The sequence below is a fragment of the Trichosurus vulpecula genome, chromosome 7 (assembly GCF_011100635.1).
Source record: "Trichosurus vulpecula isolate mTriVul1 chromosome 7, mTriVul1.pri, whole genome shotgun sequence".
Classification (NCBI taxonomy): domain Eukaryota; kingdom Metazoa; phylum Chordata; class Mammalia; order Diprotodontia; family Phalangeridae; genus Trichosurus; species Trichosurus vulpecula.
In genome coordinates, this window is record NC_050579.1 from 32779890 (window position 1) to 32795307 (window position 15418).

The 15418-nt window shown below is 47.3% G+C and overlaps 1 protein-coding gene across 1 annotated transcript in view; it reads right to left on the reverse strand.

Annotated features, from left to right (window-relative positions):
• The window catches only part of DOC2B (double C2 domain beta), a 60851-nt gene that overhangs the window by 12567 nt on the left and 32866 nt on the right, over positions 1–15418 (reverse strand). Inside the window, 2 exon segments of the mRNA XM_036769260.1 lie at positions 1224–1333; positions 7524–7598. Coding sequence (XP_036625155.1) covers positions 1224–1333; positions 7524–7598 — 185 coding nt within the window.

Here is a 15418-nt window from a genome sequence, read left to right on the forward strand (position 1 = left end):
GTAACCAGTACTTGTGGATCTGTGCAGATGTTTATATATCCAGTAGGACAGAAACTAGACTAAACCATTCTGTCTGTGCCTCCCTGGTGCCTAGCTGAGAGTAAGAGCTTAATCAATGTTTATTCATTCAAATTAACTTATTGGGCAAACGTTTATTAAGGACTTACTATGTGTTAGAATCTGGGGATACAAGAACAAAGTCTTTCTTGCACTCCAGGAGTTTACATTCTAGGGGTGTGGGGTGGGGGATGGGCATTCTAAACACAAAATAGAAATGAGTGATTTGGGGTGGGGGGAAGGCATCACCAACCGTGGGCATCGGGTTAGACTTCCTGAAGGAGGTGGTGCTTTGGCTGAGCTCCGAAGGAATTGGGGATTTGATGAGGGGGAGAAGAGGGGAGGAGAGAGGGGCCAGTGTGGGGTGAAGCAGAGCCTGTGCAAAGGCAGAAAGATGGAGGGGGAGCATTGTGGACAGAGAACAGCACCTAGCCCAGAAGGCACCGCTTGGGAAGAAGGGAAGTGTGCATGGAGCCTGGAAAGGGAGACCAGAGTGAGGCGGCGAAGGGCTTCAAAGACCAAACGGAGAAGCCTGTGTTTCCTCCAAAGGCAGAGGATCCTATCCCAAGAGCTGGAAGGCCAGGCCCCTTACAGATTAGGAAACTGAGGCCCAGATCTGAAGTTAGGTCTACAGACTCCAAAGCCAGTGCCTTTCCCCAAAGTGTGACATAAGAGGGAGCCACTGAGGTTTCCTGAGCAGGGTCAGAATTGAATATAAAGTCTTCGTAACACTGGATAAATGCCACTCACCATCCTAGTGTCAGTGACAGTAATGATAAGGACTGCCCAACAGTGCTGGTGGGGATGATGTTACATCTGGGGGCCCCATCTAGTGCCCTAATGCCCAGCCTGGGCACAGGCTGACCATCCGGTGCATATTTGCTGCCCAGGCTCTCTTGGGTCAGGGCTCCCTCCCTACCAGAGGAGCCATTTCTCCCAGCAGCCTCCACTGTGTTTGGATCGAGAAAGCTGCTGCCTGGCACTCCCACCTGGCGCTCCTGCCTGGCTGCACTTTACAATTTTACATAGACATGGAAAATAGAGACAACTCATTAGGAAGAAAATGGTTCTTGAAGCTAAGACTGCATCAGCTCTTTTTAGCTCAGCCCTGCCTGGGGGATCCAGGGAGGGAGGGGAACCAGAAGCCAGCCCAGTGGGCTCCTCACCTTAGTGTCTTCCGGATCATATCTTCATCTGTGATTCCGTAGTAGGTGAGGGTCTCGTTCCAGGTGGGGTTTAGGGTATTTCGAAGAGTTTTTGTTCTTAGTTTATTTGCCTAGAAGAAGGAAAAAAAAAGAAAAAAAGGTAGAGGAGATTGTTATAGCCTGGAGAAGGGCCAGGGGATGGCCCAAGGAGCACCTCTGGGATAAAACAGCCAGAGGTATCAGCTGCTTTCTATGCCCTGGGGCCTCAGGGCAAGCTGGTCCTCTCTGTGCTCCCCACTGCAGGGCCCCAGGGAAGCAGGACTGGGGAGTCAGCAGACTCTGCCCTGGAGCACCCAAGCTTCCCACTCCCATAGTGTGTGGGGTGCAGGGATTGTCCTTGGCTCTTATCTGCTCTCCGGAGGGGGACTGTCATTTACAATCTAGGCAAATTTGAATCACCTGCTGGTTTCTTCTCCCGGGGGAAATCAAATCTTCTAATCCTGGTTTGTTTGTTGAATGAAAAGTTTGGTCCTTGATGCAGGGTATTAGACCAGGTCCCCTTCATCCTGGGAAGGAGAAGGGCCATGCTGATAGAGCCAGCAAGAATGACCCATGAGTACAGTGGAATTCTGCTTTACCTTTTTCCAAGAGGCTCCAGTGTCCAAGCTCCCTTTGTTACCCCAGCAGAAAAACCACACAGACCCTAACATCTGTGGGTCACCTAGAACCTCGATGCAGCTAGATCCCTGGTATTCAGCTGCCTTGTTTCCTTGAGCAGAGATTAAACTTGAAGTCATATAGATTCTCCCAGCGATCAGAGCCTTCTCCTGAATTTATTGTGTTTACACTTAGGTGTGTAAATTTTGTCTCTCCCAATAGAAAGGAGTCTCCTTGAAGGCAGGTACTATTGTTCCATTTTTATTTTTGAATCTCCAGCACTTATCACAGTGCCTGGCACGTAGTAGGGGCTTAACAAATCCTTCTTCTTGTAGCAAGACCTCCATTCCCCTGTACTCGGCAAAAATGGGGACCTCAGGATGGCGGTGGGTTGGAGAGCGTAAGCTTTTGGTATAAGTGGGTATGTTTGCTAAACCAGCTTCTATACAATCAGTAAACCTCAGGTTTGAAAAGTTAGTGTGAAGTCTTTACCCTTGAAATCCAGAAATCTGACCAGCACCATCCTGAGAAATTTCAGATCTTAGGAAGCAGGAGAAGGAGGCATTCCTCAATGAGCCCTGCCCAGATCCTCAGCATCACTTGTGTATTCAGTTACCTCTCAGAACTTGGAAGGACCTCTAGGGGTCTTGTGGTCTGGCCCCTTCATTTTGCAGAGAGGTATAAGTGAGTTGTACAGGTATACACAGTGTGGTCAGAGGAAACTACAGGCATAAAATGGGGCCATTATAGAGAGGGTAGGTCAATGCGGGCCTTGCTAAAGAGAAGTCACTCAGACTGGCAGACAAATGAAGGAATGGGGTTGGCAGAAGGAGCTGCTTCCCTTGGATCTAAAATGTTGGTACCAAATTTCCAAAAAGCCCGATCCTGTGTGTGAGTCAGAGCCTGTTTTCAAAGGACTGCCCCATCATGGCTTCAAATAAGAAAACTCGTGACCTCTGGGCGCTCCATGAGCAGGGGTGGTTATGGCTGCCCTTTGACTACTCTCCAGGTCTCCAGAGCTGGGGGCCATTGGCAGCCTGTACTCTTGACCCTTTGAATCTCTGCTTCCTGCTGTCAGAGCTGATGTCAAACATAGAAGACGCATTGTGCATGTACCTTCGAGAGCTTTGGAGCAGAACTTGGAACCCCCAGGGAACCCAGAAGATCACATCTTCCCTTGTGAACCAGGAGGAAACCAAAGGCCTGAGGGCAAAGGAGTCTGGGAAACCAGGCGTGGAGCTTGGGCCATTCAGGTCCCATCTCAATGATAGTCAGGGCTTTCTATCTTGCTCACACCTGTTTGCTCCACGCCACCCCTCCCCCAACTCTGTGAGGTAGGTGGAGCAGGTGAGGAAACAGGCTCAGAGGGAAATGATCCACATTCAAAGGATGTTGTCAAAGAGAATGTAAGCAACCTGTCCACGGCCACACTGCCACTGTCCCAAAATGGACTCTATGATAATCAGACCTTTTACTTTTGCGATTATTTTAGAGCTATGATTTCATTGGCATGGGGCAGGGGGAGGGCGCCTCCCTGTTTTACAGGTAAGGAAAGTGAGAGAAGTGAAGAGACCTGCCTGTGTAGGAGTAAGTAAGTATCTGAGGCAGGTCCAGACTCAGGTGTCATTCCAGGTCCCACAATCTATCCCCTACACCTACTCCCTGGGTCTCAGTTTCCTCATTTGTAAAATGAGCTCTAGGGTGAGGCTCCTATATTTCATTTTAGTCTCTTCATCTGTAAAATAGGGGGGTTGGGATGGATGGCCTCTGGGCCTCAGTTTCCTCACCTGTAAAATAAAGGGGTTGGAATAGTTGGCCTTGGGCTTCCCTTTCAATTCTAAATCTATGATCCTGTGATCCTTCCCTTTCCCTTGTCCCTTTCTCTCCTTTCCATCCCAATCTCTGTCCATCCCCACCCCCTCCAGCATTGCACCCTGCTGGGACCGAAGGAGAGCTGGAGGCAGAAATTCCCAGCACCTTGCCAATGGTGCCCTGGGCCTGATTACTTCAGGAGTTTGGGGGAGGCTGGGAAGGTAACTCAATTAGGAGGAGGAGAGAGAAACCAGGACACCCGAGCCCCATTTTCAAGGCTGGCCTGCAGAACAGGACTGGGACATTCTGACCTAGCACAGAGTCTGGACAGCATCAGTCAGCTTGGCCTGTTTATCCCCCAGGCGCTCACCAGCCCCTCTGCTGCTCAGCCTTCATCCAGCAGAGTTCCACCCCTCACCCTCCTTGACTGCCTTTTGGTCCTGGGGGTGGGGGGAGATTGGAGCTATTTTCAAAAGCTTCCAATTGTGCTACTGAGGGCTCCAAAGGAATCTAAATTATCCCAGATGCAAACTCACTTTCTCTCTCTGGACCTCAGTTTCCTCATCCGCACATAATTTAATAATTTAGTTAATGTTTATATAGTGCTTTAATGTTTACAGAGTTTGTTTGTTTTTGAGACTGAGTCTCCCTCTCTTTTGCCAGGCTGGATCCACTCAGGAACCCAGTCTGACCCTGATCAAGTTTCCAACCTTGGTCAGCTCCTTAAGGGAGCCTGAGCTCCACTCTCAGGGGCTTCCCATCCTAGTGCTGACCCCTAACGGGCTTAGCTCTACTGCTGTTCCTCCCATATGATATTCCATCTCCCACCTCCAGGTTTTTGCCCTGGCTGTCTCTCATCCCTAGAATGCTCTGCCCCCTCACCGGGACTTTTTGGGATCCTCAGCTTCCTTCCAGACTCAGCTCAAATGCCACCTTCTGGAGGAGCTGCTCAGCTCCTCTGCACATACCTTGTATATAACTAATTATTTACATTTTGTCTCTCCTGCTAAAATATAAACTCCTTGAGGGCAGGGACTGTTCTTGCCTTTCTTCGGATCCTCAGCACTGTACAATTCCTGGAAGTGTTTAATAAATACTTATAAAATTAAGCACAGGAAGTGCTTAATAAATGCTTGTTGATTGATTTAAAGAGCACTGGGTCTGGTGTCTGAGGACCCAGATTCAAGTGCTTACTACCTGTGTGACCACCTCCCATCCCTGGGCCTCAGTTTCCCCCTCTGTACAATGAGGGGCTTGGACCCTCTGGCGTCTGAGGTCCCATCCAACTCTAGATCTATGATCCAATACTTCAGTTTCTCTCCCTGTACCTCAGGTTCCCCTGAGAGGTTTCCTCTGAGAAACCCTTCAGCTCTAGAGCTGTGATTCTCTGATTCTGTTGGCAGTGGGAGATGCTGAGTATTTCTAAGCAGAAGAACAAAGACCTCAGAGCTGTGCACCAGGAAGACGAAGTGGTATCTTTTTTTTTGGCAGTTGGCAGAGGCTGGAGGTGGGGGATCCAGTGAAGAGGCCATTTCAATAGCTTTGACAATAGATGACGAGGCCCTGAGCTAGAAGGGTTGTGTGGGAATTGAAACGTTGAGACAGCCTGGAGAGATATTCCAAGGTAGACGTAGCAGGAGCTCTTTTGGACAACAGATTAGATGGGGTGGGGTGGAGAAGGGAGAAGGAGAGGGTGAAGCCAAAGCTTCTGTAGTTCGGAGAGTGAGCGTATCATTGACAGAGAGGGAAGCTAGGAAGATGAACAAGTTTCAGGGGGAAGAGAATGGCTCAGTTCTGAACGTGTTGAGTGAGGGATGCTGGTGGGATGCCCTCCTGGTTCTCCTGCCCCATCTTACCTCCCAACCTACCTCTTGCATTTACAAATTATGTCACCCTTGAGCAAATTGCTTAACTTCTCATTCTCCTCATTTGTAAAACAAGGGGATTGGGCGAGATGACCTCCTCGGCTTTTCCTAGCTCTCCTATGATTCCCACTTCTTTGTGGACATGTCTTATGTGGCCAGAAAGCTGCTGGGAATGTGGGTTGGGGCTAGAGATGGGGACCCACAGTGATTCGCTTGAAAAGTAAAGTGGGAAGGGTTGTGGGGATGAATGTCTCTTTTGTGAGGACCAGCCTCGGTGACTACTCCAGCCATGGAAACGCTTCAAGAACGCTAAGACAGAAAAGGAATGATATTTGATTCACTTACCAATCTCTCAAGGACAGAAGTTAGTATGAAGAGCAGAGTTGACTAAAAGAGGATGAGATTGTGGAGGTAGGGGGAGGGGGGATCAAAGAGGAAACTGGGGTTCGGGGGGGGAAGTAATTTGCTCAGGGTTACATAAATATTAAACATCAGTGGTGGGATTTGCACCAAGGTCCTAAGTTCCAAATTCAGTCCTTTTTTCTCTGCATAGGGAGAGGAGAGGGATGAAGTCAGAGCCTTAGGGATTATTAGCATTTTAGGAAAGAGAACGAGTAGACACATAAATCATAGATTTAGAGCTGAAAGCGACCATAAAGGCTATCGAATTCACCCTTCTCCTCATTTGACAGCTAGGGAAATTGAGGCCCAAGCCCCAGATCGCAAGCAATCCAGAGGAGATTCGAACCCGAGTTCCCGAGTAGTAGGTGCTGAACTCCAGAGCCAGGGCTTTCCCTACTGGACCATGAGAACAGCCAGCAGAGGAGAGAGAAGAAAGGGTAGGGGCTGTTCTCAAGGACCACTGGGGGCTTTGCCCTTCATCAGTCTGGGCAAACCTTTTATGTGGCCATTTTCTTTTCTTGCCCATACCACCTACCAAAGTAATGAGTTCCTTAAGTTTGTTGTCTCTTGTTTGAAGGCAGGCTTCTTCTCCAGGGTGGCCCCAAAGTCTGACTTGGTCCTAACTTACTATGACACCCACTGTGTGACACTGGCCAAGCCACTCCCTGTCTCTGGGCTTCTGTCTTCTCCTCCGTAAACTCAAGAGGTTTGGCTGAGTGATCCCCAAGCTCTTTCCATTATGCCCCATTCTGTCTCGTTACTTGGCCTGTTGTGGCTTCTGCTGGAACTCTAGAGGTCTGGTATGGTAGACAAAGCATGACTCTAGACACTCAAGACCTGGGTTCGAATCCCACCTGTGACATTTACTCATTGTGTGCCCGTGATCAAGTCTGTCAACTGTGCCAGGTCCCAGTTTCCTCCCCTGTTAACGAGGGGGCTCTGAGGGCCCTTCCAGCTTCTGAGGGAGGATCCTGGGTCACATTGGGAAGTTGGTGCTCTCTGGCATGTACCGAGAGTCTCAGAATGAGAATAGCAATGGCAAGTGGCCTATAGTCATGGGTAGAGAGCAGGCCTCATCATCAGGAAGGCCTGGGTTCAAGTCCTGCCTGGACACCTCCTGGTGGTGTGATCCTGGCCGAGTCACCTATGCTTTCAATACCTCAGGAAACTCTCCGAGGCTGGGTATTACAGAGGAGGTGTCGATCTATGTTGGTAGAGGGGCTTTCCTCGCCAGGATTCCCTATACTGTGCTCTAAAGGCTTGCGTTTCAGAAGGTTTTACAAAAATTATCTCAGTCGATCTTCACAACCCTGTGATTATAATAGTATTGTGATGATCATGCTCTCTCAATGGATGAAGAAATATCGTGATGCTCAGAGTGATTAACCCAGTCATGTAGCTGGTGTGTTCGGTGAGATTTGAACTCAAGTCTTCCTGGCTCTTAAGCTCTATCTAGCCCACCGGGCTGATCTGTCTACCTTGCCACACTTCAGGCTGGGGTTCTGGAATCAGGGGATACTCAAGTGCCTGGAGGCTGCTCAAGGATTGGCTGCCTGTGGCAGGAGAGAGAAGAGGCGGCTCTCACCTTACTTGCTCCCGGGAGCAAATGCAGCTTGACGTATGGATCTGCCAGCCCATTATGGTCCATTGGCTTCAGTCCCTTAATAAAAAGAGAAAAACAAAGGCCGTTGAATTGATTCTGACAAAGAACAGCCCATGGCCACCTGGGCATCTGGCTAAGCAGACATCATGAAAACCGACTCCCACTGAAATCCATTTCCACACTCAGGACATATGTTTCTGCCCCACCCCTCTGGTTTCCATGATGGCTCATCAAACTACCTGGACCCAGGAGGTCTGGACAGTGTCCTCTGTTGCTGGTTCCCTGAGGCAGTCAGGGAAAGCTGTCCAGATGGTCAGGAGGCCCCAACAGGGCCACTCAGTCTTGCTCTGTTCTCTGTGTGACCACCAGCCACGCCCTTACCTGGGCCATCTCCCAACAAAGACAGCATGGGAGTGGATGGATTGGTGCATGGTGATCCCCCTTGTGGAAAAAGACTCAAAGCCCGTCCTACCACCACTGGGTCAGAAGTGCCTTCCTTTGTGTTCCCAGCACTTAGCACAGCTCTAGGCACACAGGAGAGGCTTAGTAAATGTTTATTCATTGATTGAGCATGGTGTACAAAGGACTTGGTGTGGCTCTGACTCCCTTAAATCCAATTCACGAGTGAGTCCAGGCATCATCCTCTTCTAGAATGAAGGACGAACACCACGTAACAAAGGGCATAGTTGGCGCATAATAGATGTTTGTTGAATTAAATTAGAGTGAGAGTAGATCAATCCACTATGCCCTTCCTCCCCTGGAGGAAGCTTCCTGTCTGCTCTCCACCCTTCCTGTTCCATCTTGCTCACTCCCCATGTTTGGGCCGCTGCCAAGCCTATTGATCTTCCCTCCTTGGTCTCCACTTCCACCCTCTTCTGATGACTAGTATGGTCACCACCCTCATCCAGCACTTAGTACAGTGCCTGGCACACAGTAGATGTTTAATAAATGCTATTGATTGCTTGATTGCTGGGTTCGGGTTCTCATCTACTTTCACTTGAACTATTCTAAAAGCTTCCTAATTGGTCTCCTTCCCTCCAGCCTCTCTCCTCTCCAATCTAGTTAGCCAGTCAAATAGGCATTTATTAAGCTCTTACTGTATGCCAGGTACTGTGCTAAGTGCAGGGCATAAAAAGGAAGGCAAAAACAAGAACCCTGCTTTTATGCTTGAGAATGGTGGGGGGAGGTGGGAGCAATGTGCAAAAAACTGTGTACATACTCGATATATAGTATAATTTGAACTGGGGGGATGGGGAAGGCAGAAAAGACCTCCTGCAGAAGGTGGGATTTCAGCTGGGTCTCAAAGGAAGCCAGGAGGCAGAGGGAAGGAGGGAGAGTGTTCCAGGCACAGGAGGATAGCCAGTGAAAAGAGATGTTAAGTTAAGGAGATGCCTTAACTCTTCAGTAATCTCCAACAGATGTTCATTCAGTCGATCAATGAGCTGTTGGTCAATATGCATTTATTAAGTACCTACTATGTGCCAAGCACTGAGGATACAAAGAGTCAAAAGACAGCCCCTGCTCTCAAGAAGCTCGTGGTCTAACTGGGGAGACAGACATGCGAACAATTATGTACAAACAAGAGAGAGACAAGATACACTGGAGATAGTCAGTGCAGGACAATCTAGATTCCACCAAGCAGCCAAAATAATCTTCTTGAGGGACAGGTCTGACCATATCATTTGCTTTGCTCAAAGCCCTCTTGCCTATGGGAGAAAGTACAGAAGTGACAGCCTGACATTTAAGACCCTCCAGAATCTGGCTCCAGCCTGGCTGCATGTTACCTCTATTAGTCAGCAAGCATTATTCCTTCTCACATACTCCACTACAGCCAAACCTAACTACTAGCTTTCCTTATCTTGTTTTGCCTTTCTGTGCCACCATGAATTTGAGCTGGCATTCCCCCAGCCTGGGATGCATTACCTCCCCGCCCCACCCTTCTCTATGGCCACCACCTCTACAGCTTCCTTCACAACCAGCTCCCCCACCACACCAGAGAACAAGCCTGGGCTCAGCGTCCCACTCTTGGATGGGAACTGCCTCTCCCTTCTCTTTCCTTCAGTTATGGAGCCATGATCAAATCAACTTTGCTTTTCATTGGTCCTGGATGGGCTGTGTCAATCTATCCCACTCACCATCTTTTGAGGGCAGGAGCTGTCTTCGCTTTTGTATTCATATCAGAGTTTAGCAAAATACTTGGCACATAGTAAGTCTTAAATAAATCCCTCCCTTCCTTCCTTCTTTCCACCCATTCTCCCTCTCTCCTTCCCTTCTTTCCTTTATCCTTCCTTCCCTCCTTTTCCTTTCTTTCCTTCCCTCTTCTCCCTCCCTCCCTCCCTTCCTTCCTTCCTCCCTCCTCCTTCCTTCCTTCTTTCCTTCCTTCCTTCTTTCCACCCATTCTCCTTCTCTCCTTCCCTTCCTTCCTTTATCCTTCCTTCCCTCCTTTTCCTTTCTTTCCTTCCCTCTTCTCCCTCCCTCCCTTCCTTCCTTCCTTCCTCCCTCCTTTCCTTCCTTCCTTCCTTCTTTCCTTCCTTCCTTCTTTCCACCCATTCTCCTTCTCTCCTTCCCTTCCTTCCTTTATCCTTCCTTCCCTCCTTTTCCTTTCTTTCCTTCCCTCTTCTCCCTCCCTCCCTTCCTTCCCTCTTTCCCTCCCTTCCTTCCTTCCTTCCTTCCTTCCTTCCTTCCTTCCTTCCTTCCTTCCTTCCTTCCTTCCTCCCTCCCTCCCTCCCTCCCTTCTTTCCTTCCCTCCTTCCTCCCTCCTCCTTTCCCTCTTTTCTTTCTATGTCTGCCTATCTTCCAATGGACTTGGAGTCCAGGAGCCTGAATTCAGATTCTGATTTTGTCCCTGACTACTTGTCGATTTCACATCTTTGCTGAGGATTCACCAAGTCCAATAAGATGCATTGGCGGCCTTCCTTGTATGCAAAGAAAATGGAACCACCCTGTAATGTTTTCCATGGGCAATGTTTGGGAGCTTAGTAATTTGTTTAAATGCTCTGCCATTCAGAGGCTCCTTCTTCCAGTGGTTGTGAAGTGTGTGGACTCCCTTCCCTCCCTGGATACTGATGCTGGTCAAGTCATCTACATCCCCTCTCTGGGCCTCAGTTTCCTCATCTGAAAATGAAGAGAGTACACTTGATGACCTTGGAGGCCCTTTCAAGCTCTAAATCTACGCCGAGAATACAGGAAGCACTTAATAAATGCTTGTTAACTGACTGACAGATCCTATGATCCGAAGGATGCTAGTTCTAGAAGAGGCCATCAGAGGCAGCATGTTAGAGTGGAAAGTGCACCGGCTATGGGGTCTGAGGACCTGGGTTCGAAGCCTGCTTCATTGATATTAGAGTCAGAAGAGTTGAGTTCAGATCCCACCTGAGACATTTATTACCTGTGTGACCTTGGACAAGTCATATAACCTCAGTTTCCTTGTCTGTCAAGTGAAGGGATTAGCCTAGATGGCCTCTGAGGTTCCTACCAGTTCTAGACTTAGGATCCTAGGATCCTCACATTTGGGTCCCCCTGACTCTGAGAAAAAATCTCTTTCATGAAACTGCAGAAAGGGAAATGGAATTTATGCTTGAGGAGGGTCCCATCTGCAAGTACGAGGATTTTCTCATTGACTGTGTTGAAATGGTTCGAAGACTAGCACTAGATCCGAAATCCCATTTTTTATATGAGGGAAGTTGATTAAACTGTTGGGGTTTTTTATGACTTTGGTATTACTGCTTACGAATCCATATTTCAGAATAGCTTACAGGCATATTCAAGATTGCTCACCACTGTAATCAATTTTAAAAGTCCCCATGGCCCACACTCATATGGATTTCTGATTATGTAGCCTCGTATTGTGGGAGGAAAAAAATAAAAAAAAACTCCTCCAAAATTGGATCCTTCATTTTGTCTTGTGCCGACCTTTTACAGAAGGGTAAATTGAGGCCCAGAAAGAGAGAGGAAAGTGACTTATCTGAGTTGATAGATGATCGATAAATGGATACAGAGTATTTATTAAGCTGTTACTATGTGCCAGGGGGACACAAAAGCAAATCTATGATCCTCCATGGTGAGCTGGGTATTTCCGGGAGATTTGGATCATTGTTGTGAGTAGTTTGTGATGATTCCTGCTAGATGCTGTTGGTATTTCAAAAACTTGGTAAGTATTCCTTTCTGTCAGTAAGGTTAGTAAGATGAATATTGAAATGTGCATTTATACATTACTTTACAATTTACAAAGCGTTTAAAGCTCTTCCCAATCTGGCCCCAACCTACCTTTCTAATCTTATTAGATATTACTCAGTCATGAACAACACAGTCCAGCCAAACCACCCTAATTGCTGTTCCCTGTACATGACATCTCATCTTCCACCACTTTGCCCAGGCTGCCCCCATGCCGGGAATGCCTTTCCCTCCCTCCTCTGCCTTTTAGAATTCCTCATTTCCATTAAATCCCAGCTCAATTGCTATCTTCTGTAGGAGCTTTCCTGGGCCAAATTAAGTGGGTGCGTGCATGTGTGTGCATTTGCAAGTGTGTGTGTGTGTGTGTGTGTGTGTGTGTGTGTGTGTGTGTATGTATGTATATGGTGGGGGTCCTAGTTATAAGTTACCCTGCTTGTTTCTATCAGTGTGTATTTGTGAATCTTTTGTGTTTAGCATTGTGTGTGTGTGTGTGTGTGTGTGTGTGTATGTATGTATATGGTGGGGGTCCTAGTTATAAGTTACCCTGCTTGTTTCTATCAGCGTGTACTTGTGAGTCTTTTGTGTTTAGCATTGTATGTGTGTGTGTGTGTGTGTGTGTGTGTGTGTGTATGGTGGGGGTCCTAGTTATAAGTTACCCTGCTTGTTTCTATCAGTGTGTATTTGTGAATCTTTTGTGTTTAGCATTGTGTGTGTGTGTGTGTGTGTGTGTGTGTGTGTGTGTGTATGGTGGAGGTCCTGGTTATAAGTTACCCTGCTTGTTTCTATCAGCGTGTACTTGTGAGTCTTTTGTGTTTAGCATTGTATGTGTGTGTGTGTGTGTGTGTGTGTGTGTGTGTGTATGGTGGGGGTCCTAGTTATAAGTTACCCTGCTTGTTTCTATCAGTGTATATTTGTGAATCTTTTGTGTTTAGCATTATATGTGTGTGTGTGTGTGTGTGTGTGTGTATGTATGGTGGGGGTCCTAGTTATAAGTTACCCTGCTTGTTTCTATCAGTGTGTAGTTGTGAGTTTTTTTGTGTTTAGCATTTTGTGTGTATGTGTGTGTGTGTGTGTGAATAAATAGCTGTCCTATACCTATTACTCTAGGAAGACCCTAGAGAGGAGTCACACCAGGGGTGTAAAGAGCCTGAGCCCTCTGTAGAGGCCGGGACTGAATCTGATCCTTAAGCTCAAGCCCAGAGCTGAAGGTAACCCTGAGGGGTAGAAGACGAGCACCACCCCAGACTCACCTAGACCCAGGCCAGTTGGTACATTGCATGTATTTTGTATCTGCTATGTGTCATTTTGTTTTCATTGATAGAATGTAGACTTCTTGAAAGCAGGAACTCTTTCTTTTTTTGGTCTCTGTAACATCAACATGGAGCATAGTACCAGGGGCACAGTGGGTACTTAATAAATATTTGTTGATTGGCTGAGTAAGAAGTTATTTAACCCAGTACTTTCATTTTATAGAGAAGAAAACTGAGAACCAGAGGGAGCCCAAAGTCCCTAATCTTTACACCCCTAGCTCAGAGTCCTGGCTTGGCTCCTATCTAGGATCTCTCCCCACCAAAGGGCATTAAGCAATGACAAATCGAGGCCTGGGATCCAGGTCTCTTACAGAGGAATGCATAATGTGCCCAACACAGCCCAAAGTATGTGCCCTCTTGCCCCATGACCGGGCAAGGTCTCAGGCAATGCCATCTTCTGTTTTCCAAAGAGAAGGAGAAAGGGTTCTAGAGATTGTCATTGGTGGATAATCAGGTAAATTACAGGCCTGTTGAATGACAGCGATGAAAGGAACCTTAGAGTTTATCTAGTCCAACTTCTTCATTTTACAGGGGAGGAAACTGAGGCAAGAAAGGTTGGAGTGCTTGCCTAACACCACACAGTGAATGGCAGACCTGGTGCTTGCACCCAGGCCTCTGGAATCCCAATCTTAATTAGAGCCCAAGTAAAAATAGTAACAGCTAACACACATGTAGTTTTTAAAGGTTTGCAAAGCTCGTTAGTATGTTATCTCATGTTATCTCATGATCCTAATCATATCTTTTGGTGTGTGCAGTGTGACCCTCCTGACATTGTCTACAGACAGAGCCAAGAAATCTCATTCGTGTCTCCTTCAGTGCCCAGCTCAGGTGCCTAGGTGAGGCCCTTCTTTATTTCCCCCTCCCCCCACTGTATTCTCTGTCCCTTGAAACCACTTTGGCCAACATTGTATGATACTTATCTATGTACATGTTGTATCCCTCTGTAACAAGAATATTACTTGCAGCTACCGTGGCTGTAGAAGGCCAACAACACCAGCACACAAGAGGGCTGCTAGCACAGGTTCTTTGATCGGCTTTTCTAAGAAAAGTAACTTTAAGGGGTTAACAATCTCATTTTAATTAAACATATATACATCATTCACTTAGTTCAGGGGAAAATGTCAGCACCCTGAACTTCAGAGAAGACACAAACAGAAATTACATAAACAGAGCAAATAACACAATAGCAGACAGAGCTTCTATCTGTCCATAGCAATACATATATACATAGTTTCCAGAGAGAGGAGCACTAACATCTGGGTTTTCAAACATGGGGTGCTCCTTAATGGCTACCCAGAGTCTTGTCTGGCCAAATCACAGGAATGTTCTCCCAGTGAGTGAGCCCCAAAAGCAAAATGCTAACCTCCAAGTATATATACACACACTTCTTCAGGGTCAGAGGGCATCACAACCATGTGACTCAAACTCATGTGACTTAGGCTTTCTTGTGACTTAAACAGGTCATCAAAGACTCTTGATTCAATCAAAGGCACTTGATTGCTCAGGGCTGAGAAGCACTCCAAAAGAAAAAAGAGCAAAAAGTCCCACTTTGCTTGCTATTACATCCTCCCCACCCCGCCCAGGAAGCTCTTTGAAGGCAAGGATTCTTTCACTTTTTGTAATTGTGTCCCCAGCACCTAGCATCATTCTGGTACCTAGTAGGTGCCTAATTAATGTTTCATTGAATTGAGTTGAACATATATGTTATAATGCACATGTGTGGACTCATCCCTTCTTCCCCACCTGGGAAGTTCCCTCCAGATTGGACCTCTGAAGCCAAGCCTTTCCTCATATCTTGGAGCTGCTCCTCACCTTCCAGACCTCTAAATGAATGCATTCAATTTTGGAACTTCCTTCCTAGGGCTGAACAGTTCTGGCTGGTGAAGGAGTGACTGTAAACTTACCTAGCCCATAGTCTTCAGAGCATGCTTCATATCTAGACAGCTTGCCATCTGCCTTGCTACTGAGTGCTCAAACCCTACATTTGCCCTTAACACATCCCATCTATCACTCCGGGAACAAATCAATTCTCCTATTGCTTCTGGAAAGGACATGACAGCCAATTGTCCTGTGGTTCCACTCACCATTCCTGAGACTCCCCTGACCTGCCAGTCACCTACAGGTATTGTTTCCCGTCATTAGAACGGAAACTCTTTGAAGTCAGGGGATATCTACCTCGCCTTTGCACCTGTATCTCCTGTGCCCATTAAGGGCACAGAATAGACTCTTGATAAACGCTTGCAGTCATTTCTTAATTCAGTCCCAGTTCTGAGTCCCGAGGTCCTGAAGATGCTAGACTTCGGTCCTATATATCAGCCTGATTTTGGCCACCACCCTTTCCCTAGCCCAAGGCTCTCCCTCCTGCAAAAACAAATAAACCAACCCAATCAATGT